Source organism: Cucurbita pepo, chromosome LG10 (assembly GCF_002806865.2).
Source record: "Cucurbita pepo subsp. pepo cultivar mu-cu-16 chromosome LG10, ASM280686v2, whole genome shotgun sequence".
NCBI lineage: Eukaryota > Viridiplantae > Streptophyta > Magnoliopsida > Cucurbitales > Cucurbitaceae > Cucurbita > Cucurbita pepo.
This window is the reverse complement of record NC_036647.1, coordinates 4,677,766-4,704,668: the sequence shown is the minus strand read 5'-3', so window position 1 is coordinate 4,704,668 and position 26,903 is coordinate 4,677,766. Positions and strand designations below refer to the sequence as shown.

Genomic DNA, 26,903 nt, shown 5'->3' with positions numbered 1-26,903 from the left:
GACCGCCCCCAAATCCACCTCATTTACGGTCCAGTGTCCTTATTGGCACACCACCTTGTGTCTACCCCCTTTGGGGAACAACGAGAACACTAGCATATCGTTCGATGTCTGGCTCTGATACCATTTGTAACGACCCAGATCTACCGCTAGCAGATATTATCATCTGATACCATCTGTAAAGGCTTTAGATGCGTTTTAAAGCTTGAAAGGGAAAACTCAAAGAAGACAATATCTGCTAGCGGTGGATCTGTGTCGTTACACACGTATTTTTATATCGACGAATGAATTATATAACATAATATAAAATGATTCAATAAATAAAATACATGAACCTCCGCCATTCCAATTCCGCAACCACACAGTACCCGGCGGCGGTGCCTCACTTAGTAAATTAATAAAGAAATAAAACCGGCGGCTGGTATTGCCGGGAGAGGTGCCATGTGGTTCAGGTAAAGCGAACAAAATGCCAGCGTGTCCCCTTAGGTGTGGGTCAGGGGAGACTCCACCTGCAAGATTCTTTATTTATTTATTGTTAGTGGAAGCCATTAAACACGTTTTTCTTTTAAAGCTTTGGTCAAAATGGATTCAAAAGCACAAACTCCCAAAAAACTTTCTTAGTAAATCAATCAAATCAAACTCCATTTTCATTCTTTTATGAACTCCTTTATCCTGTTCTTACGGTCGAATCCCATTCTTTTCCTGAAAAACCCAAAACACCCTTGACTTTTACAAAATGTCCCCCCTAAGCTGGTCTGATCCGGGAGGAGAAAATGGTAATTTCACACATATATAAAAATCCAAAACACAGCTGTTGTGCAAAAGCCAAGACTACCTACGAACAAATTTAAAAAAGAGTGTATTACAGAGTGCGTAGCAAGCAAGTTCATCAGCAAAGGACATGCTTATCTACAAATAATTTTGGGTCTATAAATAAACCCATCTCGTGGTGGCTTTTTGAGTATCCAAAACTTCATCAACAAGAACAAATCATCTCTCTGTTTATAGAAGAAATCTGCAGTGATGGGTGAAGAAGGTAGGGCGATGAACAACGGCGGTCGGAGAGTTTCTGGGCGTCTGATCCCGAAGAGAGGGCAAGTGAAGATGGGGATCATGGTGGGGTTGGCTCAAACTCTCACCTCTATCTTTGTAAATCAGAAACACAACAGTAGCAGCAACAACAACATTGTACATAACAGAAACATGTTGTAATTTTGAGGTCGAAGAGATTAAGGTTGTAAATTTGTAGTAGTGATATCAACAACATCAGTTTATTGCCTTTTCAACTTTTCTCCAAAACTGAAAGAATTCAAGAACATGAGTAAAAGAAAAGAAAAAACTCTAAATTTTGTTGGGTTTAACCAATCCGGGAGTTGTCTCTGCCGAAAACAAGAGTGGTAGCCCAATTGACAGCCACATAAAACCTGTTTCTCCAGCTGATTACACGAGTGAGATATGCAGATCGCCATATGAACCAACTCAGGAAGCCTGCAAGTGATATGCCTCTTGCATCCTGTTAATACCCAACAACACCCACAAATCAATTCATCATCCACAAATATTCTTGTTTAAATCAAGAAGAATCAAGCAAGAATGGTTTTAACCTTGGACTGGCGTAGATCGACAAGAGCCTTGTAACGCCCGACTGTTGCCATGCTTCCCAGATGCTTATACACAAAAGGGTCACCCAAAGACATGTCCTTTGCACTCCAAGCCTTGCCTCCGTTCTGTTTTCCAATTCTGTCGAACAGTTCTACAAGATACTTTCCTTCCCTTTCTGCAACCTGTTTAACCCAGAAATCCCATTAACTTGGGTGATTATAAGGTATAAAATAAAACAAGTGTTTTTGCTGCATACCTGAGCTAGAGCAGGAAGAACTGGTTTTCCTGTTTGTTCAAGAAAACCAGCGCAATCCCCAACTGCAAAAACATCTTCCACTGATGGAACTCGCATCCATCCATCCACGCCAATCCTGTTGCATTTGACATTATAAAGCTTTTACTGAAAACTATTGTAGACAGTGGTATAAGAAACCAACGAGGCGTCGGTTTTAAAATGCGTCTACTAAGGAGAGTTTTTCACATCCTTATCAGAAATGTTTTATTTCCTTCTAGGGAGAGGTTTCCACATCCTTATCAAGAATGTTTCGTTCCCCTCCCCAGCTAAAGTGGGATCTCACAATCCATCTCTTTGGAGGCTAGGTTCTCGCTGGTACACCGCCCGGTGTCTGGCTCTGATACTATTTGTAACCACCTAAGTTCATTGCTAGCAAATATTATCCGCTTTGGCTCGTTATGTATTGTCGTCAGCCTACGATTTTGAAAAGCGTCTAATTAAAAAGAAGTTTCCACACCCTTGTTAGGAATGTTTCGTTCCCCTCTCCAACCAACGTGGGATCTCACAAAAGGCCGGGAAGAGACGAGAAGAGGGGCTTGTGGGATCTTCAGCTTATAGATAGATACCTTCCGCCAGGGGCCTTTGGAAGATCGAGTGATTTCACAAATTCAGAGGGACCAACGCCCGTAGACCATACCAAGAGCCCATATGGAACATCAGTGCCATCACTGAGAACTATCTTCTCAGGAAGCACTTCCTTTACAACACCTCGCATCAGGCGAACGCCACACTGATGAACAAAACAAAATTTTTATTAAACAGACAGATTCTAAGCAGAAAACTTGTCGGAGAGCTGATGCTGACTGTACTACCTTGGTCAAGTGCTTTGTTGCGTATGTTTGCAGCCCGAAGTCAAAAGAAGACAGAATCTCATTTGCCTGTTTGTGAAAAGAAGTGTCAAAGCCTACAAATATTGTATCTTCTTCTTAACAATGTTTTGTACCTCAATTAGTGTAACTTTAATGTCGTCTTTAATATGAGCATAACGATCTCGAACATCCCTTATAATGAAGTCGCTCAATTCGCCGCTAAACTCGACGCCTGTTGGTCCGCCTCCGATCACCACGCAATGAAGAAGGCGTTTCTTTTCTTCGTCTGATATACCTGCAGGAAACAGTAGCATCTAAAGTTACTTTGCTGATTACTAAGAGTGACAGAATGGGACATCTGTTAACAAAGATGGCCGAGATAACCTGGTTTTTCAGAGAGCATTAGATTTAAAAGAAGCTTTTTCCGTATTTCTTGAGCATGGTTTACTTCACGGAGGAAAAAGGCGTGTTCTTTCACTCCCTTGATGCCAAAGGTCAAGGGCTCAGCTCCAACAGCAATCACAAGCTTATCATAAGCCACTCTAAATTGGTAAGGCTCATGGGGGAGTTCACCATGGTTAACAGTCTCACAGAACACCTGGTTGATGAATGAAAGAAATGATTACTGAAAGATAACAATAAGGAAAAGAAAATGAACTGTGTACCTCGTGTTTATTTGTATCAACGCCAGTGCAAGAAGCCAGATAAAAGTAAGAATTGGGATCCTTTGCCAATGCAGTTTGTATCATACTGATAGGCTCAGCAACAGAGCGAAATTCCAATGTTCCAACACAAGTTGAAGCCAAAAGAGGAGTAAATACCATGTGATTCCTCGGTGATATGCAAACAACATCATAAACCTTTGTATCAAGTCCCTTGAGGAAACGGCAAGAAGCCCAGCCAGTGCCAAGAACGACCACCCTTGGCTTTTCCCCTGGCTTGGTTGCTTCTAGTCCAGGCCAAAAAGATGGCTCATCACACTCTAAATCAGATTCCTCTACAACCCTTTCAGCAGAAGGAAATTGACGCTGTGGCGTTGTACTTATTCCCCTGCTCCAAAAAGTCATGGGGTTCACTCTTTGAATGTGAGGAAGGTTCAAGACATAGGCATTTGTAGTGGCAGGGTTGAATGATTGGATGAAGCTTTTATATGTTGATGCTCCTTGGGGATATGGATTCTTCTGGTGTGAATGCTTATTGAATGTGCTTCCTGATCTTCTCAGTCCATTCTTGGCAATCCTTGATAAAACCATCTTGACAACAAGATTTGGGAATTCCTTTTCTCGTTATACTAAGCTGCTGCAATTGAAAAGAAATAAGAATGAGCAAATATCGTGAGAGAGGCTTAGTCTAGTTTATAGAAAGTAGATTTCATCACTACATGACAAGCAAACAAAAGACAACTTTGCTCAGCTCATCAAATGGTGGCAGATACAAAGGGAACTCTCCTAGATGTATAAATAACCAATGAAAAAGACAACAAAAATTCCCATCATTCCAAGCTCCATGGCATTACAAGCATCGTCAGTAACAAGCTCCTAAGATTTCACTCTCTTTTTGGAAATAACACAGAAAGAAAAGGACAAGAATGTGACGAGCATTATGACAAACACATGCATCCACTTCCATGGAATCAAGGACAACAGATCTACAAAAGAAGCCACTTAACACTTTATATTTATACACTTCCATAACAAAATCATTCTTTAAGAATACAGAAAAGAAGGGAAAAAACAACATGTAATTAGTAACCCAATAAAGAACAAGACAATGGTGAAAGAGTATTGAAGAACATAGAAACAAAATGGGTAACTCAGTTGAATGCAAATAAAATAAACAGGAAAGCAAATGCAGGAAGAGCACAAGATCACTTTTTCTTTTCCTTCTGATGGGAGCTAAGGGAGACGGCGAGCAAATCCGAGAAACGTGGAGAGCCCTTTGAGGAAGAAACTGATTTGGGGTTCTTTTTTTATGCAAGGAAAGTATTAATAGCCATGTGTTTAATATTTGTTAAACGGCTGCAAAAAGACAGGGAGGGATAGCAACCCAAGGTCCAAGATTAGGTAACTTGGGGTGCAAGAAAGTAATTCTGCTTCGTCTCCGAATATTCTGTCATTTATTACGTTATTATTTTATTGCAAAAGATTGGAGTTTTGGGAATGGGGAGAGAAGTTTAAGGACTTTCCGGGAAAGTATCCGGAACAAAAAAGGCGGCAGCCGCCACCTGCCACCTCCGGCTGCTTCTCTGACACTTTCTTCTCGACATAGTTCCCAAAATGTTGGTACCTTTTCCTCCTTGTGTTCCATACATTTCTAAAAATGCATTTTTTTCTCTATGTAATCAAGTTATAAAACGAGGTAGTCTGTGGTGGCTGTTGACCATGAGAATGTTTAAGTCGTGTTCTGTCACTGTACAGCTGATTTATTGACATGTATTACATGAAGAATAAGGACCAACGTCCCAAACGGGTGGTCATCTTTTCCACGTTTAATGATGCAAGAACTTCTGGAATGTGAATATGTCAACTTCTTTTTTGTGAAATCCCACTTCGGTTGGAGAGGATAACGAAACATTTTTTATAAGGGTGTGAAAATCTCTCCTTAGTAGATGCGCTTTAAAATTATGAAGCTGACGGCGATACGTAATAGACCAAAGTAGACAATATCTGCTTACGGTGGGCTTGGGTTGTCACATTCTGTGATATCCCACATTGGTTGGAGAGGAGAACAAACCACCATTTATAAGGGTGTGGAAACCTTCCCCCAGACGCGTTTTAAGGCCTTGAGGGGAAGCCCGAAAGGGAAAGTCCAAATAGGACAATATTTGCTAGCGGTGGATCTGGATCGTTACACATTCAAAGAAGCCATCTTTGCAATTACACTCCTGTTTTAACTACGACTTCAGATGGACCAAAATTTGATTCTTGGTAAATAAACTGGTCTTTCCACATTCTAGAAAGCAGCCAAAAAAGTGGTCTGCGTTGTCAAGGATGTCACATCAGATGTTTATGTTTGACAGTTCGTTATCTCCTATGAATCCCTCACAAATCTGGGTTTCTAGATTGAATATGGGACGGGGTTTGTCTATTCTATGAACTTAGACAGCATTCTGGCTTTGATCTTTAAAATGCAGAACAAAAGCAGTAAATCAACAATCATATTATTCCTCAATATCATGTCGTTTACAGTGACGACTGTCCTAGTTAATAGTATAATATACAAAGACACAAGAATGGAACACTAATCAATTCATGTTCTCAACCATTTTAATGACTTATAGAAATGGATCCTTCAAATTTCAGCCACTTTTACTTCAGAAGCAAAGATACGGTTGAGGGTAGAAGCTAATCTTATGCCACTTTGTGCTAACCTTTTCTCAACGATTGGCAGCCGGCTGAGAAAATAACTGTCTGCAACAAACAATAGAACTTTTGCTTATTTGGGCAGCCAGCCACTGAACTCTAAATTCAATAGATACAAGAAGCTAAGATCGCAGAGCAAAAACTGGAAAAAGAGTTGAACTATTCCACCTACTTATAGCCACAGCATTGTTAAGTTGATGTGATAAAGAAGCCATACCTTCTAGTGTGCTTCCTGGAGTGGCGTTCTTGTATGCATATTTACATGCCAAGCTAATACTTTCAGAAGCATACCTGAAAGATAAGAGGCACCGCAATAAATTTTGTTATGCCAAGAACTTTAGGGTAGGCAAATGAATGTTACTTTTCATCCTCTGAATATATTTCTCCCCTTCCAAACTAAAGAAAAGGACATCTTAAGTCTCACTGTCTCAGCAACATGTTATAATTCGCTGCTTGAAGTCTTGGAGACATGAACTGTGAGATCCCACATCGGTTGGGGAGGAAAACGAAACATTCTTTATAAGGGTGTGGAAACCTCTCACTAGCAGACGTGTTTTAAAAACCTTGAGGGAAAGCCTAAAGAGGACAATATCTGCTAGCGGTGGACTTGGGCCGTTACATGAACAAGACAATTCCTTTTCTATCACAAGCATCATCTCACAGTCGTATACTAATCAGAGATGTTTGTATGATAGCAGAGGAATCATTTGACTACATGGTTTCAAATTTTAGCATCTCACCATACATGGATAAGGGAGAATAAATAAAACTCACGGGTTAGGACAGGCTGTATGGTTCAGTGCGCAATTTCTCCAAGCTGAGACATCATTATACCATTCACCCTTCAGAAATTTAAAAAGATGATGCCATAAGGAAAGAGGACAACAAGTTCAAGATAAGAAATACAAGTTCTACTCCTGTCGTAAAAGGTATATAAGGACATAAAAGTAGAAAGAGGAGGCTTACCGAAATGTTGGTTTGGATGGCTTGAATCATTAGTGTAAGGTTTGAATGGTAGAATGTCTTCAAGGCAGACTCAATGATCATGTTATCCCATACCTGAAGCAAAACTATTTCTTTTTTATGGATAAAACTATTTCAATACCAGATGAATAAAAACCACAACATTCTGCAGAATTTCATGGGATTCCGATCTTGAAGTTTTAACCATCATGACGAAACTTTTGACGATGGTTTGTGTTTTTAGTCTACTGGTTACAGGTGCAGGAAGAATAGAGAGTAAAGCAGGGTACTTGTGATGTGAGAGGGGGTTGAAATCTCCAATTGACACTTACATGATGGAGATTAGTCTTTCTACGGTACCAACGGACTGTTATTGAGTTACCTCCTAGATCTCCAACAAAACCGACATGCAGGGGCTGCCATTGAAAAAGGAAAATCAGATGCAAAGAGACGAAATCGTGGATTAATCAACTCTTTTTCGAAAAATGCAGTAGGTACAAGAAACCAGAACCACTGAAGAATTTCAAAAAGCATTATATTATAGAATTTTAGAGCTGTAAAAGAAAAAGGTGAGAGACTCCACTAATGGAGGCTATAATGTATCTATGTAATTAATACACGAACCTACTAATCAAACTTTAAGAAATCTTATTTGGAAAGGATGAGAAGCTTGAGAATAGCCCATTGAGTGAATTTCAACTATATTCAGAGCACTAAATTTTGCTGTTATACCAGTTTCATGAATCGAGCACTTTATATTTTCGATTTATCTATGTGCCTTAAAGTTCAGATCTGTAGAAAGAGCAAACCTGATGGACATCTCCGATAAAATGGGACAAGAACATAAGAGCCTCTGTTAAGTTATCTGAAAATATCATGTAAATGTAAGTGACATTCGTTCGAAAAGTGTATACATACAACGTTAGTCATCTACGATGCTTACATCTAATTTCTGAAGTCATCTCTTTGTAAGCTGATTCAAGTTGCCTAGTATAGTTGTAAATTGCTGCAGTCACACATCTACCCTTATGTCCATGAGTATCATGACAGTCTCCTATATTAAGCAGAGAATACTGTTACACAAGCAGACATAGTCAAAATAGCACTTTCAAGTTTCAAGTATTGAAAATTAGTTATTAGAGCTAAATCTTCCAACTAAAAATGCCTCGTTGAATGAACGGAATCAAAACTCAATTGAATTAATAACCATTGTATATGACATATTCAGAATGACTGGTTTCCGTTAACTTCATAGTTGTCAACATTAGATGTTTCAAAGCTAGAAAGGCAACAGCAGGCTACTGCTCCTGAATTGAAAAACAATTTGCTCTCAGTCAAAATTTTAGATTCTGATACATACGGAAATTATAATTCAAGAAGACATCGATAGTATAGTTGTAACAGTCAAAGCCCACCGCTAGCAGATATTGTTCGCTTGGACCCGTTACGTATCGCCGTCAGCCTCACGGTTTTAAAACGTGTATATTAAGGAGAGGTTTCCACACCCTTATAAGGAATGCTTCGTTCCCTTCTCCAACTGACGTGGGATCTCACAATAATACTATAGGAATCAGCTAGACAGCGATGACCTTAGCCATAGAACACAACTTTAGAGGATGCATCGGTTATGTGATCATGAGCTATAAAATGTCTCAGCTTCAGTATTGATCGTGTGGTTCGACAACGAATTTGAGTCTTAAAGCTCATGAACAAGAAGCATGATATCAAACGGTTATATGGCATAATAGACCACAAGAGAACCTGAAAATACCATAAAGCTAAACTTACTCGAGTAATTATAATTACAAAAGAAATCAGGCGTGTCGACGTAGTGTAAGGCGCTACTCCAGCGATAATGAGCCTTCCATCGAATTTCATCAGGCCAGGAGCATACAGCCGCAAGATCTCCCTCAGCAGAAGCTGGAAGCAATTCTTTGACCATGGATAGAGTATCTTCAGTGAAATATCCCTAAACCAAAGGAATTGATATCAGATTTTGACTACAACAATAATTTTACAGGATCTAAGGGCGGCAATCTTAATCATAGTGTGATATAAGTTATAATCAGCTCCAAAACAACTCCCCACTAAAAGTTTCTAGCTTAATAAGGACTTGATATAGAGGCTAAAAGAATTTACTTAAGTTTTTATGCAAAAAAAATCCAAATGGTCAAAAAGTTCTCTAATAGCTAACCAAATTTCACAAGAATCCTCTCTCCTTTACCATGTTTAATGTAATCGAATCCTGGCTTACGCTATTATAACTGCGATAGCTACAGTTTCAAGAATCCGAAACCAAAATCCCATCAGCTATAATCCTTCCCTATAAACCTTTTGTAACATCGATAAGCTTGACAAAATCAAACGCAACAGATGCTTAAAAACAACTCGAAGATGCTTACCTCCGCTATCTTGCAAATTAGGTAGTGACCTTCTTTTCCCCAGCCGAGGATTCCAGGTACAAGTAGCAGGAATGCGAACGCTTTCGCGATCAAGCAAAGCTCAGATTGGCCCATTTCCGCGATCAACACAGTGAAATCGGAACCCTACTCTTCCCAGTGATTGCAGCTCCGGCTTCACCTACTTGACCGTCGGCTCTGAAGCTCGCCTGCAAAATTATACTCGTTCTTCGACGCTTGCCTCTCAGCCAATCAGAGGTTACGAGCGTACATCAAGAAAATGGATAGTTAGTATGCCAAAATATATGTTTTATTTATTTTGCTTAAAAAAAAAACATTATATATATATATATATAAATTTATGTTTTTTTTTTGTTAATTTAACCTTACAAATAAATAAATAAACAAATTGTAATTTAATTAATATAAAATAAATGAAATAGAATATGTTCTTCGAATTTATTCGGCGTGTGATTTGAGAACTCCACCAGCAGACAAACAATGAAGGCTATCGTGATTAGCGAGCCCGGCGAGGCGGAAGTTCTTCAATTGCAGGAGGTTGAGGACCCAATAATCAAGGACGATGAGGTTCTGATCAAGGTGGAAGCCACTGCCCTGAATCGGGCCGACACGTTACAGAGGAAAGGCCTCTATCCCCCGCCCAAGGGTGCCAGTCCGTATCTGGGCCTCGAATGCTCTGGGATCGTCGAAGCCGTTGGGAAAAACGTATCCCGCTGGAAGATCGGCGATCAGGTCATTTATGAATTTAATGGAAATGCATTTCTAGTTTATCTTGTTGCAGTGTTCTCGAATTGTTCTGAGTTCAATTTTTTTTTTCTCTATCTGTCAAGTCTTAAGGGTAGATTTTTGTGTTTTAATGGGGCGAGAGGAATTCATTTCTAGTTCATCTTGTTGCATGGGAATTGTTTTGAATTAGATAAGTCTGTTTCTTCTGTAAATGCTCAATATTGTGCCCTAGGTCACCTCATGTTTCTTGTTCTTTGAAATGATAACATCAGAGTTTTATAATTCTCGTTTGAGGATTCAAAACTTTCTTTAGTGATCTTTCAATTCCTCATATACTGTATCCTTCAAGGAATTGAAATCATTAGCATCTGAACATTCAACATACTGTTGCATCACAGGTATGTGCTCTTCTTTCTGGAGGCGGATATGCCGAGAAAGTGGCTGTCCCAGCCGGGCAAGTACTTCCAATTCCACCTGGTGTTTCCTTGAAGGATGCTGCTAGTATTCCGGAGGTGGCATGCACTGTTTGGTCGACGGTGTTTATGACAAGTCGATTATCGAGGGGAGAGACATTGTTGGTATGATTTTGGAAAACTTCATGTTGGTTTTAGTTTACTTCATTGTTGGTATGATTTTGGAAAAATTCATGTTGGTTTTAGTTTACTTGGGTGAGATAGAAAAAGAGTGAAAAGGAAAATCAAAGAAAGAAAAATTTTGCCATTGGGGATGTGTTGATAAACATAGATTCACTTATAATCAGAATTGAATTCATTTGTGTATTGCCATCATGAATGAAAGGGTATTCAAATTTCAGGTTCATGGAGGCTCAAGTGGAATTGGTACTTTTGCCATTCAGATAGCTAAATACCAAGGAGCAAGAGTATTTGTTACTGCAGGTCTAGGGATTACGTTCATCTTTTATCGGTTCCTGAGTTTGTCCTGATGTTTTTGAATCTTCGTCGCCAGGTAGTGAAGATAAATTAGCTGTCTGCAAAGACCTTGGAGCAGATGTATGCATCAATTACAAAACTGAAGATTTTGTTGCACGAGTGAAAGAAGAAACAAATGGAAAAGGTTTGTCTTCAGCATCTCTATAACTATTCAATGTTTAAAGGTTCCATTTCCGGAATGCTTGTTCCTTTCTAAGATTGTAGCACTGAAACTTTATGCCTTGACAGGTGTGGATGTTATTCTCGATAGCATTGGAGCCCCATACTTTCAGCGCAACCTTGAAAGCTTAAACTTAGATGGAAGGCTTTTTATTATTGGAACCATGGGAGGAGCAGTAACGCAGCTAGATTTTCGCAGTTTGTTTGCGAAACGCCTCACTGTGCAGGGTAAGATCATTCTAAATGAGATTTGTTGATATAAATTGCAGTCTGAGCGTATATTCAAAGAAGCTTTCGTTCAAGCCCTCCAAATCAGAAACTCATTCTACTGATTTGTAGTTATATGAGTTCAAATCCATTTTTGAAGTATTGGTCTTTTCTCGTATCCTCCATCTTTTTTGGAACATAATCTTTCAATGACGAAATATCATGTATCATGTATGCAGCGGCTGGGTTGCGAAACCGATCTCTTGAGAACAAAGCAGTCATTGTTAGTGAAGTTGAGAAGATAGTTTGGCCAGCCATTGCAGCAGGCAAGGTGAAGCCTGTGATCTTCAAGTATCTTCCATTGTCAGCAGCAGCAGAAGCCCACAAGCTGATGGAGAGTAGCAAACATATTGGGAAGATACTGCTTGCTCCATGATGGACATGGATTGTCAAAATATGCACCCTGTTGTTGTTTTTCCTTTAATTGCACTTTGTTGATCCAACTCCAAGAGAAAACGATTAAAATTAGAGGGAAATGAAATAAATCTCAGTTTGAAATAATCGATTACTTGTAATTTATAGTCTAAAAAGATGTTCTTTTCTACCATAAACCCCAAGAATGCAGGAAGGGTGGGTGTTTTTTTCTGTTGATATTTCCTTCAAAAATTCATTAATTTTAACACAACTCTTCATTAAATTACAAAACACTACTACTAAGCTTTTTTTTGCCTTTTTATTCTCTCAAGCGCGCCAAGATGGCTGTCATCATCCTTCTCTCTGTCGGTCTCATCGGAGTCTTCCTTCTTTCGAGCAAGGCCTCCGAACACTGCAGATGGGACTTCTTTTTGAGCAATTTCAACCTTCTCGTCTTCTTCCGAGTCGCTTTCATCTGGCAATTCAATGTCTTCTTGATGAGCAGTGACCTTTGGTACTCCATCTGCTTGTGATTCCTCCACTCCAGCACTCACAAAACCAACTTTACGGCTGTTATCTTTGGCCGAGTCTTCGATTGCCGGGGCCAACTGCCTCTCAAGAGCAGCCATTTCGTCTTCTGTAACCCCAGCCTGCTTCAATTTGTCTTTTGCCTCGTCAAGGTTCAGTGTCTGATCCTTTTGCATTAGATACTCCGGCAGAATAAAATGTGTCTGAAGAACAGAAAAGGGTACAAATGTGTAACATTTAGTTATAATAACACCATACTCTTATATAGCCCACAGTCTTGAAATTCATGACATTGAGGTACTATCAATTAACAATATTTCCAGTTAACATTAGAGGTGTTGAATAAGAAAATACCTGGCTATAGCTAGCAGAAACACTCCTTTTGATACGAAGCATCTCTCTAAAAGTATCTTCATTTCCATGTTGGACCTCAAACTCGTGCCACTTGTTCCAAAAGTTCAAATCTGATCTCGGGTCTGCAAACTGTGAAGCAAATACATATATTCCACGAGCACGATCAATTTCTCCCAAACTCTTCTCCAGCTCAGCATACTTCAAGCACATGGTCTTCACATCTTGATCCGGAAGACCAGATTCTATTGCTTGTTCATAGATTTCTCTAGTTTTAGGAACACCAAATATCTCGGCTGCACGGGCAATGTATATTTCATACATGCTCAATTTCTCATTATTTGGAACAGCTTTAGTTGCCTGATCATAGACCTTCATAGCTCGCTTTGCCAAACCATGGTCTTCCTCAAGCTTTGCATATTGAAGATACAAAGGCCTAACTGAATCAGCGGGTGCCTGGATGCACAATCAAAATATAGAACCATTAGCATTATCATATCTATTGTATATCATTCGACTGCCAAACAATGGCAAGGCCTTGAATCTACTAAATGAAAAAGAATGTTATAATGAAGCAAGAAATACTCAAAAAGTATTGCTCCAGAAGGGAATAAAGGTGAGGAAACACTGGATTTTAAGATCCTAAATGGTCTCCTTAAGAATTACCAAACACAAATCCTACCTACCATTTTCATTTTTTCCAAAAACAGAAACAAAGAACTTTCATAATCTAAATTAGATCCAGACGCACAAGAACATATGACAGTCACTTGGAATGGAAAAAAGAAGGCATATCTATTGCTAGAGGGGCAATTTACAAGTCTCAATCAATGAAAATTGTTTCCTTAAAAAAAAAAAAAAAAAAAAAAAAAAGTGTCCATTATTTTTGCTTCAAATATGTTTAAACTACAGACACCAGTCTTTACAGAACTTTTACTACAACTTCATAAGCATCTTGGAACTCTTGTACTTTCTTCAAACCAAGCCAAAGTAGAATAATTTCAAAGATCTCCAACTGTCATGGAACATTCAAAAGGCTTCATGTTTGTAATCAATTGCTATTAGATAGTTTTAGGAAAATTGCATTCCAGCATAATTACAAGAACCCTTTTTTTTTTCTTCATAAGAACCAATTCTATTGATTCAAAGAGATGCAAGAGATGGATAAGAGATTCATTATACATACCGTTTCAACCGCATGCTCAAATAGTTCTCTTGCTCGCTCCAATTTTGTCTTCCCATATCTTTTTACAAACTTGGATAGATATGTAACCCATATATCTTTAACATGAGGATATTTGAAAATCTTGACGCCCCTTTCATAAACCTTGAATGCATCTTCGAAGTACTTGTGTTCCTGACCATGTCAAAATTATGAGTTAACCTGTCCACAGAATAGAAAAGTTAAGGTAAACTGACATAAGCCAAACTTAGCATACCTCAAGAAGCAAAGCATAGTTGATTATTATTTGTGGGGTAGCAATTCTTAAGTCTAGTATTCGCTCATAAACTGCACGGGTAGACTCCAAGGTTCCAAGACTTTCTTCCAAATCCACATAAAAGGTCCAAAGTCTTAGGGACTTGTGCACCTTCATCTGGACCGGTTCATTACCATCAGCAGCCACTGCAATTATAACCATAAACCAATGTAACTATTACTGCTGCTCCATATACCTTGAGCTCATATTAAATTCACAATGACAAATACAGGCATGTTAAAATGAGTATTATTTTGTTGAGAAACAAACTTAACTTATTGTTCAAAATATCCTACAAAGTTACCTCTAATTTAATTCCTTGGTCTAAGCGACCAAAATACTTGCAAATAAATGCCAAGATGCATTAACACAAGAAAAACCTAGATTACCATTAACTGTAAATGAGAGAATCAGCAACATAATTATACATGAGTGGAATTACTAATGTGAAAGCATTTTGGAGTTACCTTTTCGTTTTACTTCAACAGATGGCTCGGCTGTAGCTCGACGCATGAGCTCGAGAGCTCCTTTAAAATTTTTATGCCTCAATTCCATTTCCGCCCATTCACACCAAATGCTAGCCAAGTTATCCACAGTCTTGTAGTTAACTTGTACAGCTTTGTCAAAAATAACTCTTGCATTTGGAAGATCTTTGTGGGTTTCATACAGCTTAGCAAAAGCAACCCACAAGGTATGAGGCTTACCTACTGCTTTCATGGGGTCCACTGTTCTCACAGCCTCAGTATACGTCAATATCTGTCTTGTGGGATTGCCCTCAAATAATTTAATCCTCCGATGCCATTGTTCGACATTATGAGGATTTTGTCGTAGAAGAACACTATTAGCTAATTCTGGTCTTCTGTCCATTAGATGGTCTAACCTAGCTAGCCTTAAATCAATGTCATTATCATCGTACATCCAAAACCCTAGAAGTATCTTCTTCTCAAACTTAGAAACTGATAAATCAAGATCTAATCGGATGTCCTCTTCCTCCTCCTCCTCGAGACCATTTTCCTGTGCTTCATCTTCCTCGTCACTCAAATCCATATTTTCCATTTTATGAGCTAGCATACTCTCCTCGAATTGAGAGTATGAATCAAATATCACACTAAAATCTCTTACCGTAACAACAGTAGTCATCCCCTCTTCAAATATATCTCTTGCCTTCTCGTGCAAATTCCTTCTGATGTAATATTCTGCAAGTGATGTCCATAAGCGCCCTACTTCATCAGTGAATTTCCTAATGCCGCCCCGTATTATAGCATCAACATTCAACCCAGAAACCTCAGTGGCATGTCTAGTGAGCAAATCACACAACTCTAACCACAGCCGATGCTTGGTCTTCCCCTTAATAGAATAAAATTGATCGTCATTCAACACGGAAGCCAAATTCTCAGCAGCTTCTTGCCACAGATTTGAATTAACCAAAAATTCAATCAAGTCTTCAATATGTGTTGGATCATATTTTAAATACCTTCGATAAACTCTAAGTGAGGTCTCAATTGGAATACCCTTTTGGCTAACAAAAACGAGGTATGGCTCCCAAATGCGATCATGTTGTGTCACTGGAAGGGCACAAAGGGCTCGGTCAAACGTCCGACGCGTTCGGGTCACTAATTTCTGGTTTGTCAAAGTTTGTAGGTACATTATCCATATTCTAGGCATTTTATGCATGGTCACAAGCGCTCGTTCAAACGTGTTATTAAGAGTTTCGTACTGAGAATGAGTAATGGGAAGATTTCGTACCAGATCGAGGCGTTCGCGCAGATATGCATACCATAACTTATAGCTACCCGGGAGGGCTTTCAGAGCTCGCTCATAAATAATGAATCGCTTCTTGAATGGTGATTCTGCTCGTGCTATGAGGTAGCGCCACCACAACTTCAAACTAAAAGGATTCCGAAGAAGCTCTTCCTCGTAGAGAAGGTCATCTTGCGACGGATATAAATCTTGGGAAATCGACATGGAAGAAAAAACCTAACAACAGCCCTAATTCGGCTAATCTCCCACAACAAAACACTGTGAAAAATGCTTCCCGACTGAAATTGCACGAGGAAATCGGAAGATAAACAATTATCAGAAAGTTGCAAGGCTCCGTTAAAGAGGCAGCGAAGCTCGATTGTGTACAATGAACTCAATAGCGCATAAATCACCGAAACAGAGGGCAGTTTCTCTAATGGCTGCCTCTTCAACAGTAAGAATCCTCCATAACTGAACCCTAAACCCTTCAGGAGACGAAAAGGAGAAGTCGATAGGAACAGAAGAAGAAGAAGGGCGCGGTAGATCGGCTATTTGTTGCAAATTTCTGGAAAGTTTAATCTGTGATAATTTATCAAGGGATAATTTGGTAATTATGCTTTAAAAAAATATATTTAAAAGTAAATGACAATTTTAACCCTAAGGATGTGGGCCGAGATATTTTTTTGTCAAGCCCAATACGCTCCAGCCCACATATGATTTGGGCCCAAAAGCCCAACTGTAACCAGGCCCTAAAGAGCTGAGACTGCATCAACTATACTGTACCGCCGCTCCACCGTAAGAGAAGATGAATCAGCGATTTAAATCACTTTTGAATTTATTTATTTTCCTTTTTTATTTTGGGTGTTTTGTTTTGCAACTGCCACACGCAGATGCCGTAAGCAGCAATAATAGTATGTGCGAGCCCACACGCAATCTCTCCCCCCTCTCTCCCTCCCTTTCTCTCTCCAGATTTCTTATTCATCCCCTCCTCCGTCTCTCCCATTCACGAATCGCCTCTCTTTCTCTTGTAAGGGTTAATATCTCCCTTTCTTCTTAGACTGTTCTTCTTGTCTGTTTCCTTTTGATTCTCGCTCAGTTCAGTTGATTCTTTGTTTTGCTTTTTTTTCCCTCTGTTCTTGTTACTGATTTTTCTGTTTGGCTGCCGAGAAATCGAAGGAAAATCATGAATTACAAGTCTTTGTTTGTTGTTTGCCTCTTGTTCTACGAAAATCTTTGTCTTCTTTTCTTCTAGATCCGGTTTCTATTGATGATTCTACTGTATTTCGTTGCGATTTCAGGGTTTATTGTGTTTTTCAATTTGATTTGGCTCCAATCAAGAACCTATGTTTTGTTTTTCCTTCCTCACGTCTCTAGATTGAACTGATTGTGGTTGTATTTTGTGGTTTTTGAGTGTTGATTTGTGGAATTGAACCTTTCTGGATTTATGTTTACTTTATCTCTGTGTTTTCTTCAGTGAAGGAAGGTTTTTCTCTTTGCGCGTGTCCCGTTCTCTTCTCCAATCCTTCACGTAATATAGAATCACTAATTTCTCTTCACCATTCGCACTCGAAGATTGCTTCAATGGAGGTCAAGCTTTGGAACGACAAGCGCGAGAGAGAAATGTACGACAATTTTGCAGAGCTCTACGCTATTATTAAGGCCACTGAAAAGCTTGAAAAGGCTTACGTCCGTGACATTATCCCCTCCTCCGATTATGAGACTGAATGCTTCAAACTCATCGCACATTTCAAAACCCTGGCCTCGACGCTCAAAGACACAGTCCCGAGTATTGAACGATTTGCAGACACATACAAAATGGACTGTCCGGCGGCGATTAATCGTCTTGTGATTTCTGGGGTGCCTGCGACGGTGGAGCACAGGGCATCCGCCGCTGCTTCCTCCACTACCTCCGCCGCCATTGTGGCGGAGTGTGTGCAGAACTTTATTACAGCTATGGATTCATTGAAACTGAATATGGTAGCTGTGGATCAGGTGCACCCCCTGCTCTCGGATCTCTTTGCTTCACTGAACAAATTGACCATTCTGCCGCCGGATTTTGAAGGGAAAACGAAGATGAAGGAGTGGCTTGGACGACTTTCGAAAATGGGCGCGGCGGATGAGTTAACTGAGCAGCAGGCTCGGCAGCTTCACTTTGATCTTGAATCTTCTTATAATTCATTCATGGCCGCTTTGCCTACTGCTGGTACTTGAATGTTAATGGCAATCTTGTGTGTGTAAATAAAGGCTTATTGATTTTGTCGTACTGCATAAATTCACTATCTTCATGAATGGATTGTGCTCCTTTTTCTTTCCTTTCAATATGGATTTCTGTTGAAGGAGTTGAACCCCTCTTTTATTTATTTATTCTTATATTCGTGCCCTTGAATTTCCATTGCTGCTTTAGATGGATTGGAAGAATTGTACTTGTAAATTATGATTGTTGTGAGAAAAATTTGTGCTTTGGAACTCGAGGAAAATGGGAACTGCACAGCAATGCACCAAGATGGGTTAGGCTTGGCTTAATGCCTGGACCCATGATCTTGTGAGTATTGATAGGTATGTTCTTCTATTAGGCTCTTTCTTTCAAACTCCTCGTGGGTTGAAGAGAGTTCTATGAATTATGCTTGTGATATTCTGGTTGTTGTAAGAAAATATTTTGCTTTTGAAGCAGAGGAAAGTGGAAAATGCTGCCATGCTGCGCCAAGAGCTATATCTGCATCTGATCCACAAATCCTTTTTTAGGTACTTTTGGGGTTATGTGGGGTTGGATTTAGTGACTTTTTGGCTTTCAGTTCCAGAATCGTGGGTTATTACATTGTTACAGATCTTTATTCAGTAACTTATTACCTCATTGGCTGGCTCATTTCCCCAAACTATTTGTCCATTTTCTTCTCGCAGTAGTTTGTCCTCAATGCTGAGTTTTCTTGTGTGTTTGAACCATATCTTGCTAGTATAAAGCATGTCAATCCAAATCATGGCAAGCATCTAGTACCAAATCTTCGTCTTAGCAACTACGGCGGGCTTTGATTGCCTGGATCTCCCACCTTTTCAGTACCCAAGCAAGTTGTAAGTTGTGATTTCTAATGCCTATGGCTATACTTTTTTTCTTGAACTTTTTGTATCTCGAGTTCTAATGGACAAGTAATTCTAGTTTGAAAAGAACAGTGAATCTAAAATTGATATAATTAAAGGTTTTTATGATAGTTGGATTTGATTGAATTGAGCTGTAAATTTGTTGTTAATTGTAGGTTCATAAGTGAAGAGTTTGGTCCACATGAAGAGTTTCGTCCATCCACCTACTTAGTTGTTGGGCAGTGTATTTGGTCATTTTTTTTCCCAGACTATATACGTGAGATCCCACATTGATTGGAGAGGAGAACGAAGGATTCTTACAAGGGTGTTAAAACCCCTCTCTAGCAAATGAATTTTAAAAGCCTAGAGGGAGGAGAAGTTCAAAGAGAACAATATTTGCTAGCCTAGAGGGAGGAGAAGTTCAAAGAGAACAATATTTGCTAGTCCACTGCTCCAATATTTTATATTAAAACTATATTTGATAAGGTCCATCGTGATTTTATCTTGCAATCTTGGATTTTGATAGGGATAGCAGGTGGGGCATAGAGGATGTGAGAATGTGAGAAATACCTATCCATCCCTACGCAGGAAGGTGGGCAGATTCCATTGCACTGAGCTGCCCATGTCCAATAATGTTTGTGAAGGATAATGGCACTTGAAGTTGGTGTCTAGAAAGAAGATCATCTCCAACTTTTTGGTATCAATTCATTCCAAGCGTGCAACTTTGCTACATACGAATTAGTATTTTATTGCTACCGAGTACGGATGCACCTATCGTGTTGTGCTAATCTATTTTTTTGCTTCAATCCAAAACCAAACTTTTATCTCTCTAGTTTATGAATTTTTATAAATTAGTCGAAAACCCGGGAAGTTTCGATCTTGTATTTATTAAAAAGAATCGTAAGTTCGATTGTTTGTAGTTCTGTAAGTTTATTAACTAAATAAACGCAAATTTAAGATTAGGAGACTAAAATATAATCTAATTAGGAGACTAAAATATAATCTAATTTCGAACTTGGAAAGAGCTCGAGAACATAAATATAGGTTGTTCATCCAAATTTAATAATTAATTTAAGAATCTAAAATATTTTTCTAAAAATACAGGAAAATAAAATCTGGTTTTATTGGATAATTTAGAAATGTGTATTGATTTTTTTTTTTTTTTCTTTCCTAAAATGTGTTTAAAGGTCGAAACCCATTTTTATGTATGCAGTTATTTATATTATCAAAGAAGAAGTTGTGTGTTCTGCACGGATTCAAAAAATAATATAAAAAATCGTAAAATCGTGTTGGAAAATTGAACCAACCGGGGGTTTGCTTAGTTAACCGTCGTCCAGCCTACGGTCCTTCTCAGTTCCGAGCCGGGCCAGCCCACCTTTGCTGTCTAAACGCCCATGTTTCTTTTACTCTGATTGGGTCTCTCCGCCGGCCACCATCCACGCAACATAGAGCACATACGTATAAGAGATCGATATCCAGACGATTTTTCCTAATCGATTCTGTTCTGAAGATGGATCAATCCGGAGATTCAAAGCCCATCCTCAACCACCGTGTTCTCCTCCCCGATGGAAGCGTCACGCCGATGATTCTCACAGCTGACGGTTGTCTTCGGTGGTTGGAGGAAGGTCAACGGAGTTTGTCTGTTGATAAGGAGGTTCTCGGATTCTCCACGGATGGTCCGAATATTAGGATCAAAGCTCTCGTGGAGGACCTTGGTGGATTGCTGTGCTTTGGGAGCAGTGGAGGTTTGGTGAGGAAGGAGTTCGTGTTTCAACCACTTTCTGAGGAGTCGCGAGCGCTTTGGTGTCTGAAGCTCCGTGAATGCGTTGATTTGCTTGGTAATGTTATCATTATCATCCGGAATCCTGCCTGGTTTTAATATTGACTTTGGTAGTTTTTGGTAGTTTAGGAAATGCATGGAAAGAAGGGATTACCTGTTTCTGCCTGTTGGTTGCTTTGATGATTTAATGTTTTGGTTTCTCACCAATCTCTCAAGAGCTTAATGAAAACTCATAATCTAATTCTTCGTTCTTGATACTATTCATTCGGCTTAATTTCGAAACGGAAAGAAAAGGAAACTCTTCTTATTACGACGATTCTCTTTGCAAATTCCTGTCGCCATATGTTAGTTTCGGTATAGGGATGAACATACGATGCATATTGTAACGTGCGTTAGATTTTGGGCTGATTAAGAGTCCGAGAATCCTCCGTGATCTTTAAATTCGTAGGCATTAATGGTATGCATTGTTTTGGTTTTTGATTTCTCGTAAGCAAAGCAAGGGAACGTCAATGCTTTTATTGCTTCAAGCTCGTTCTGCCTAGTATTCTTTTCCCATTGTTTTCTGGAATAGTGACATCTATGTTCCCCCCAGGTCGTCCAAAGAGGCTGTTTGTTTTCGTTAACCCATTCGGTGGGAGAAGAGCTGGTTACAAAATCTATCTAGATGACGTGAAGCCTATTCTTGACGATGCCGAAATCGTTGTCACACTGCAAGGTGGGATTACTTCCCAGAGATCTGTAATAATTTCACTTTGAGTTCGACTTTAGCATTTAATAGGGGGTTTTATTAATTTCATTTCATCTGATTTTAACTTTAGAGACTAAATATCAGCGGCATGCGGAGGAGGTTGCTTATTCGTTGGATATTACCGAATACGATGGTATTGTTTGTGTTAGTGGTGATGGAATCTTGGTAGAGGTTTGTCGTCCTCCCCTTCTTGCTTCTTAAATTTATGGTCTTTCTACATTCTAGGGGCTTACTGCTTTAGCCTTCTCTTTGTCACATTTGTTTTTTCTTCTGTTCTTGTTTCCATAGATGACTTCATCTTTATTTTCCCCCCTGTTTCCTCATTCTGACAAGCTTCACATTGTTTAGTAGGTAATAAACGGACTGCTGAGGAGAGATGATTGGGTTGATGCAATAAAGACACCTCTAGGAGTAGTGCCTGCAGGTGCCATACTCTTAGCTCTGTTGTGCGTGTGAATTGTAATGCCTATACCGAATCATTTCTGATGAAAGAATTTGCGTGTCGTGTCTTATTGTACTCAATCTCAGTATATTTCCTCCTCAACTAACGAAAAAACATTCCCACTCTGTTACTATTTATTGGGGTTCCTTGCGTTGATAGCTAACATACTAAAGATGGAACAACGAGAATTCTATTAGTATTTATTGGGGTTTATAAATGCATAGGCACTGGAAATGGAATGGCGAAATCACTTCTTCACTCAATCGGTGACCCTTGTACAGCATGCCATGCTACTCTTGCCATCATTCGGGGTATGCATAGTTCTGTCAATTATTTTCCCGATCATTTTCCCCCATCTCTAATTTTTATCTTCTTTTACTATATGGTTGAAGCATTTTGCCTGCAAATTTTAATTTCTTGCAGGCCATAAATGTTCATTGGATGTTGCCACCATTTCGCAAGGAGAGGTTAAACATTTTGCAGTGTTGATGCTTGCTTGGGGTAACTCTAACATAAAAATCTCTCTCTTTAATTCGATCTGTAGTTGAGATTAATTTTTCTATTTTTCATGGAAAATGTAAAATTCTCTTTTTGCCGATGCTGTTGTTTCTGGTTTTTGCTTTGATTGTTATATGAAATAACTTTAGTTTGCCCACTCATCGACGATTGCTTCATTTCAGGATTGATAGCAGATATTGACATTGAGTCGGAAAAATATAGGTGGATGGGAAGTGCTCGGTTAGATTTTTATGTATGTATGACTAAATCATAGAAGATATGTTTGATACACAATTTATTTTGATTTGTTCTTCTGATGCTCTTTACGTCACAACATGTTTGTAAACTCAGTAAGAATAGTTATGAACAACAGAACAAACAAACTAAAAAGTGAATGACATATAGTATCTCTAAGAATAAAAGGTCAATTGGCTGTGAGCATATTATAATTTTAAATCTTCATGTATTTTTTGTTTTTCTTTTTAATTTATTTCTGGTGAGTTTATGTCTACGATGCAGAAATCTCTGGTTTAGAATTAATCAGTAACCCGTTGCATTGTGTGATTTTCAAATTCATCTGAGGTTCCCTCATATCATTGCAAAAGTGAATAATTGATGTCACAATGCTAAGTATTTCTTGTGTTCAGGCTCTTCAACGAATTATAAGTTTGAGGCACTACAAAGGTGGTGTTTCTTTTGTACCTGCACCTGGATTTGAAGATTATGGAGAGCCGACGAGGTACGATTATGAAACTGCTAGCGTAGTAGATGTTGACAAAAGTGATGGTGAGACCGATAATATTCGGCGGCATGGGTACGAAGGACCTAATATCAACTTGAAGGATTTGAATTGGAGAAAATTTGACGGACCTTTTATTTCAGTCTGGCTTCACAATGTACCTTGGGGAGCTGAAAACACCATGGCAGCACCAGATGCTAAGGTTAGTTTGTTTTGTGAAGTTGTTTGAATATTAATCGGAAATTCTCCTTGATATTGCAATATAGTTGCAATAATGTTGTTTTCCTATAATAAACATATGAGTGTCAGTTTCCATACTTGACCTTTGCATAGGATACACCATTTTGGATGTCTAGTTTGAAATTTATCATTTAGGCTCTCGTTAAAGATAACAATTCCAAATTATGACTTCGATTTTCTTTGTCAACTTCTATTTCCGCCTGAAACTGCCAAGGGGAAAAGCTAGCAACTTAAATCATCTCCTTTGGGTTGCCACAAGACTAAGTGATTTCTTCATATCCTGATTCCCCAGATTTGAATCTTGCATCCATTCATTATTTTGAACGGTTCTAGCATTTATGAATGTTGACAGATTTACTGTTAGTGATGTTTCAACACCTGAGTAACTGTGTGCAGAAAAGTATTAATATTATATTGTTTATATAATATTTATATCTTGTTGCTTATTTTTTATGTTTCATGAATGATTTTTTTACATATAATGGAAATGTCGATTTACCCCTTATATCATTGTCGAAGTCATGTATGGAAACTTGTTGAGCATTTAATATCATGGGTTTAATTGCCAAGTTACCTGTTGTTTGCCACTTCAGAGTTCTCTCACTTGGGTACTTAGGAATGCTACAATTTACTATTTTATCTTATGTGTGTTTAATGATGACGTATAATACCATTATTGTCTGTTGATATGCAGATGTCAGATGGTTTCTTGGACTTGATTATTATCAGAGACTGCCCAAAATTATCCTTGCTAGCGTTGATGACTGAGTTGAATAATGGAAGGCATGTCAAGTCACCATTTGTTACATATATCAAGGTTCATATTTCAGTTTTATGTTGACGTTTTCTATCTTCTATCAATCATCTCTTGCTAAGCTGTGATTTGTGACAGAAACCTTGAATGTTTCCTCTTGCATTGCATTGTGAAATTATTTTATCAGATTCTTATTTTGGTCTTTCAGTTTTTTCTCGAGATTTTCTTCATATTGAGCAACTAATTGTAGGTCAAAGCATTTATTTTGACACCTGGCACGCGGGTAGAGGAGCCTAACAAAGAAGGAATTATAGACGCAGATGGAGAGGTCTTAGCTTTGGGGAGGGAAACTATCACGAGTGGTCAGAAAACTCTCATGAATTATGATAAACTTCAAATCAGCATGCATCAAGGGTTAGCTACTCTATTTTCCCCTTGTAGGGATTGATCAAATCAGATTATCTTGATCCAATTTTATTGCTGATTTGGAAGAGGAAACAACCCTGATTTTCCCCCCTCAACTGTAAAGAAATAATATATAGCAATTTAAGAGGTGGCAAAATTGGGTGCATAACTGTCAGTCTTGGAAAATTTTCAGTTCATAATTGTTCTTGATGTCTAGTGTTTCTGTTACAGACTAAAGACATAATAATACAAACACAAATATTAATACCAATTAAAGGTATTCATGACCTTGTTTAGATGTTAGGTGCAGGTTCCAGTTCACAAAAGTGAAGTACACGAGAATCCAAATTGGTAAATGGGAGCTTGCTTTCTAATCCTTTTTTACTGTACAGTTGATGTGAAACGAGTAGGTGAACCCGGCACAGTTTGTGTAGTACAAAAGTGATTGGAATCAATGAAATTAGGCATTTATTAAGACTCTCTCGCCATAGGAGCAGGCGCTTTGGTGATTATCAAGATAAGTAGAGGCGTAATACACCAGCTATGGTCAGTTATTTGAGTTCTCTACAGGTAAATTTTATTGAATTATGATGGTATTGGCCCTGTTTCAGTTTCACAATTGTTTATAGACATTAGAACAGGAATTTCAATCTGGTGGAACAAAAAATCTACAAGTACTACACTCTCTGATTACTCTGAACGAATTATTATTATTGTTGTATGGCCCTATTTTCTATTTTTGCAGCTTGATGAGCAGCACCAAAAACCAATCAAGTACTGTACTGTGTGATATAAATGCAGGTTGGCCTTTTCGGGTACCATCCAAGTCAATGAGCTTGATGACAACACTCATTTTGCATACTGTTTGATGCCCCCACTCCCTACCCTTTTCCCTCTAACTCTGATTTGTGATGCATATGAATTGAAGTGGGGCCTCCAACTCCGGCGGATTCATCCTTATCAGATAAGGCTTTCACAATTCAACCCTCGACCCACGTCGGGTTAGTTTTTTTACCATACATGTTGCATTCATAATTCATTCGCATTTTAGAAGTATATATCGATTACTGTTGACTTGCTCGGTATGTTTTACTTTTTCCTTTAACATTTTGAAATTCCATTTTTACCATCATTCTCTAAATCTGTTTCGTGAAATATATTAGTTAGCAATATGTTACGTTGGTAAGAATTTAAATTTTTTAAAACATATTTTTTAAACCAAACTTTTTAAAATTTAAGAATATTTTTTAAATACTATTATAGAATTTTCATCCAAAATTAATATGAGAATTTTTTTAGAGACATTTTTACAAAATTTAAAATAGATATTTTTATCGGTTTGGGCTTAAATTAAACCAAACCTATATGTCTGTTATAACGGAGTTACTAGCTACATTCTCGTGCTAACGCCTTCAAGCATTTGTCTACATCAATTTGAAACGCCGTTATGTGGTGGGTCCTACCTACTTTGTAATTTTATCACTCTTCCCATAAATATTTTGTTGCTGTGACCTTCTCCCTAAACCCTAAAAAAACTTATATAATTTAAACTAATTCAAGTTAATTTTAAATAGCTTGAAGTAAAAACATAGTCATAAATCATTAACTGTAGCCTTAAATTAATTTGTAGTTTTAAAGGTAAACTTTATACTAAAATCCCAAAATACAAAAAAATGTGTCATTTTCGCTATAACATATTTATAAATGTCACGAAATAAATATACAATAACATATTTATACACGTAAATGTTCATTTTTTTTTTTAGAATAAAAGTGCAAAATTACTAAATAATGCATTAAATTAGCACGTGGGTTATTTTAGAGAGATACAAAGAAAATATAAATTAGATGCATGAAAATAGGTTTGGCCAAAAATAAAATTTATGAAAACAATTTATTTTCTATAATAAACTTGGCAGCAGGTTTTATTCTCAACCAACTGTAACCTAACAGCTCTTTTGCCAGCAAACTCATTCAATTATTAATTATAGTTTTGTCTTTAAAAAATATTATAAAATAAATAAATATATTTTTCAAACCCGCGCGTGTTCGAATAGTCTGGCGGGCCATGCATTCTTTATTATTCACTCTAAACCAAAAAAAGAAAAAATATATATATACCTTTCTACATGCGCCACGTGGCATTTAAAAATATCTTTAATTAAAAAAAAAAAACAAACATTTTTCGAAGATATATTAAATTTCCAATTTGTTTAATATGTTT

The 26,903-nt window shown here is 38.2% G+C and overlaps 6 protein-coding genes and 1 long non-coding RNA gene across 11 annotated transcripts; 4 read left to right on the top strand and 3 right to left on the bottom strand.

The window, feature by feature from the left end:
• Window positions 1-1,248: 1,248 nt before the first annotated feature.
• Window positions 1,249-4,767, bottom strand: LOC111803374 (internal alternative NAD(P)H-ubiquinone oxidoreductase A1, mitochondrial-like). The gene is made up of 9 exons (XM_023687740.1): window positions 4,575-4,767; window positions 3,369-4,002; window positions 3,088-3,301; window positions 2,838-2,998; window positions 2,707-2,772; window positions 2,461-2,624; window positions 1,856-1,970; window positions 1,602-1,781; window positions 1,249-1,510 (listed from the first exon to the last, which is right to left on the bottom strand). The coding sequence occupies exons 2-9, from the start codon at window positions 3,954-3,956 to the stop codon at window positions 1,355-1,357; spliced, it is 1,644 nt and encodes a 547-aa protein (XP_023543508.1). The 5' UTR covers window positions 3,957-4,002; window positions 4,575-4,767; the 3' UTR covers window positions 1,249-1,354.
• Window positions 4,768-5,840: 1,073 nt separating this feature from the next.
• LOC111803372 (endonuclease 4-like) lies at window positions 5,841-9,714 on the bottom strand. Its single transcript, XM_023687738.1, has 9 exons — window positions 9,431-9,714; window positions 8,817-8,997; window positions 7,972-8,082; window positions 7,838-7,893; window positions 7,361-7,444; window positions 7,032-7,124; window positions 6,840-6,907; window positions 6,283-6,356; window positions 5,841-6,113 (listed from the first exon to the last, which is right to left on the bottom strand). Exons 1-9 carry the CDS (start codon window positions 9,542-9,544, stop codon window positions 5,995-5,997), a joined length of 900 nt encoding a protein of 299 aa, XP_023543506.1. The 5' UTR covers window positions 9,545-9,714; the 3' UTR covers window positions 5,841-5,994.
• Window positions 9,715-9,864: 150 nt separating this feature from the next.
• On the top strand, window positions 9,865-12,051 carry LOC111803505 (quinone oxidoreductase PIG3). Its single transcript, XM_023687938.1, has 6 exons — window positions 9,865-10,180; window positions 10,573-10,752; window positions 10,989-11,070; window positions 11,141-11,248; window positions 11,353-11,511; window positions 11,730-12,051. Exons 1-6 carry the CDS (start codon window positions 9,929-9,931, stop codon window positions 11,924-11,926), a joined length of 978 nt encoding a protein of 325 aa, XP_023543706.1. The 5' UTR covers window positions 9,865-9,928; the 3' UTR covers window positions 11,927-12,051.
• LOC111803503 (pre-mRNA-splicing factor SYF1) lies at window positions 12,042-16,546 on the bottom strand. The gene is made up of 5 exons (XM_023687937.1): window positions 14,729-16,546; window positions 14,223-14,407; window positions 13,970-14,140; window positions 12,787-13,239; window positions 12,042-12,635 (listed from the first exon to the last, which is right to left on the bottom strand). Exons 1-5 carry the CDS (start codon window positions 16,224-16,226, stop codon window positions 12,204-12,206), a joined length of 2,739 nt encoding a protein of 912 aa, XP_023543705.1. The 5' UTR covers window positions 16,227-16,546; the 3' UTR covers window positions 12,042-12,203.
• Window positions 16,547-16,894: 348 nt separating this feature from the next.
• On the top strand, window positions 16,895-18,381 carry LOC111803983 (vacuolar protein sorting-associated protein 28 homolog 2). 4 transcript variants are annotated; one of them, XM_023688614.1, is made up of 2 exons: window positions 16,895-16,912; window positions 17,476-18,381. In XM_023688614.1, coding segments are annotated over exons 1-2 (738 nt in total). In that variant the 5' UTR covers window positions 16,895-16,911; the 3' UTR covers window positions 18,213-18,381. The 4 variants fall into 4 exon arrangements, with proteins under 4 accessions (XP_023544382.1, XP_023544383.1, XP_023544384.1 ...); XM_023688615.1 differs by lacking the exon at window positions 16,895-16,912 and adding an exon at window positions 16,928-17,028; XM_023688616.1 differs by lacking the exon at window positions 16,895-16,912 and adding an exon at window positions 16,937-17,034.
• A 184-nt stretch (window positions 18,382-18,565) lies between these two features.
• On the top strand, window positions 18,566-19,397 carry LOC111803984. Its single transcript, XR_002816451.1, has 3 exons — window positions 18,566-18,743; window positions 18,900-19,067; window positions 19,250-19,397. It is a non-coding gene; the product is annotated as an uncharacterized LOC111803984 (long non-coding RNA).
• Window positions 19,398-20,358: 961 nt separating this feature from the next.
• LOC111804471 (sphingosine kinase 1) lies at window positions 20,359-25,820 on the top strand. 2 transcript variants are annotated; one of them, XM_023689282.1, is made up of 11 exons: window positions 20,359-20,911; window positions 21,446-21,568; window positions 21,672-21,772; window positions 21,953-22,025; window positions 22,268-22,354; window positions 22,467-22,544; window positions 22,724-22,794; window positions 23,189-23,482; window positions 24,215-24,337; window positions 24,525-24,688; window positions 25,072-25,627. In XM_023689282.1, exons 1-11 carry the CDS (start codon window positions 20,584-20,586, stop codon window positions 25,073-25,075), a joined length of 1,446 nt encoding a protein of 481 aa, XP_023545050.1. In that variant the 5' UTR covers window positions 20,359-20,583; the 3' UTR covers window positions 25,076-25,627. The 2 variants fall into 2 exon arrangements, with proteins under 2 accessions (XP_023545050.1, XP_023545049.1); XM_023689281.1 differs by having other exon boundaries at window positions 24,525-25,820.
• Window positions 25,821-26,903: the final 1,083 nt, after the last annotated feature.

Coding starts and splice junctions, on each gene's coding strand:
- LOC111803374 (XM_023687740.1), bottom strand. CDS start 3,956: ATGGTTTTATCAAGGATTGCCAAGAATGGACTGAGAAGATCAGGAAGC. Junction 2,625..2,706: donor CAACAAAGCACTTGACCAAG/GTAGTACAGTCA, acceptor TTTGTTCATCAG/TGTGGCGTTCGCCTGATGCG. Junction 1,971..2,460: donor CCAAAGGCCCCTGGCGGAAG/GTATCTATCTAT, acceptor CAAATGCAACAG/GATTGGCGTGGATGGATGGA.
- LOC111803372 (XM_023687738.1), bottom strand. CDS start 9,544: ATGGGCCAATCTGAGCTTTGCTTGATCGCGAAAGCGTTCGCATTCCTG. Junction 8,998..9,430: donor TAATTTGCAAGATAGCGGAG/GTAAGCATCTTC, acceptor CCTTTGGTTTAG/GGATATTTCACTGAAGATAC. Junction 6,908..7,031: donor CCATCCAAACCAACATTTCG/GTAAGCCTCCTC, acceptor AAATTTCTGAAG/GGTGAATGGTATAATGATGT.
- LOC111803505 (XM_023687938.1), top strand. CDS start 9,929: ATGAAGGCTATCGTGATTAGCGAGCCCGGCGAGGCGGAAGTTCTTCAA. Junction 10,753..10,988: donor CGAGGGGAGAGACATTGTTG/GTATGATTTTGG, acceptor TTCAAATTTCAG/GTTCATGGAGGCTCAAGTGG. Junction 11,071..11,140: donor AAGAGTATTTGTTACTGCAG/GTCTAGGGATTA, acceptor CTTCGTCGCCAG/GTAGTGAAGATAAATTAGCT.
- LOC111803503 (XM_023687937.1), bottom strand. CDS start 16,226: ATGTCGATTTCCCAAGATTTATATCCGTCGCAAGATGACCTTCTCTAC. Junction 14,408..14,728: donor TGTTGAAGTAAAACGAAAAG/GTAACTCCAAAA, acceptor TTATAATTGCAG/TGGCTGCTGATGGTAATGAA. Junction 13,240..13,969: donor TTGAGCATGCGGTTGAAACG/GTATGTATAATG, acceptor TTGTGCATCCAG/GCACCCGCTGATTCAGTTAG.
- LOC111804471 (XM_023689281.1), top strand. CDS start 20,584: ATGGATCAATCCGGAGATTCAAAGCCCATCCTCAACCACCGTGTTCTC. Junction 22,795..23,188: donor GTGCTCGGTTAGATTTTTAT/GTATGTATGACT, acceptor TCTTGTGTTCAG/GCTCTTCAACGAATTATAAG. Junction 24,338..24,524: donor CATTTGTTACATATATCAAG/GTTCATATTTCA, acceptor AACTAATTGTAG/GTCAAAGCATTTATTTTGAC.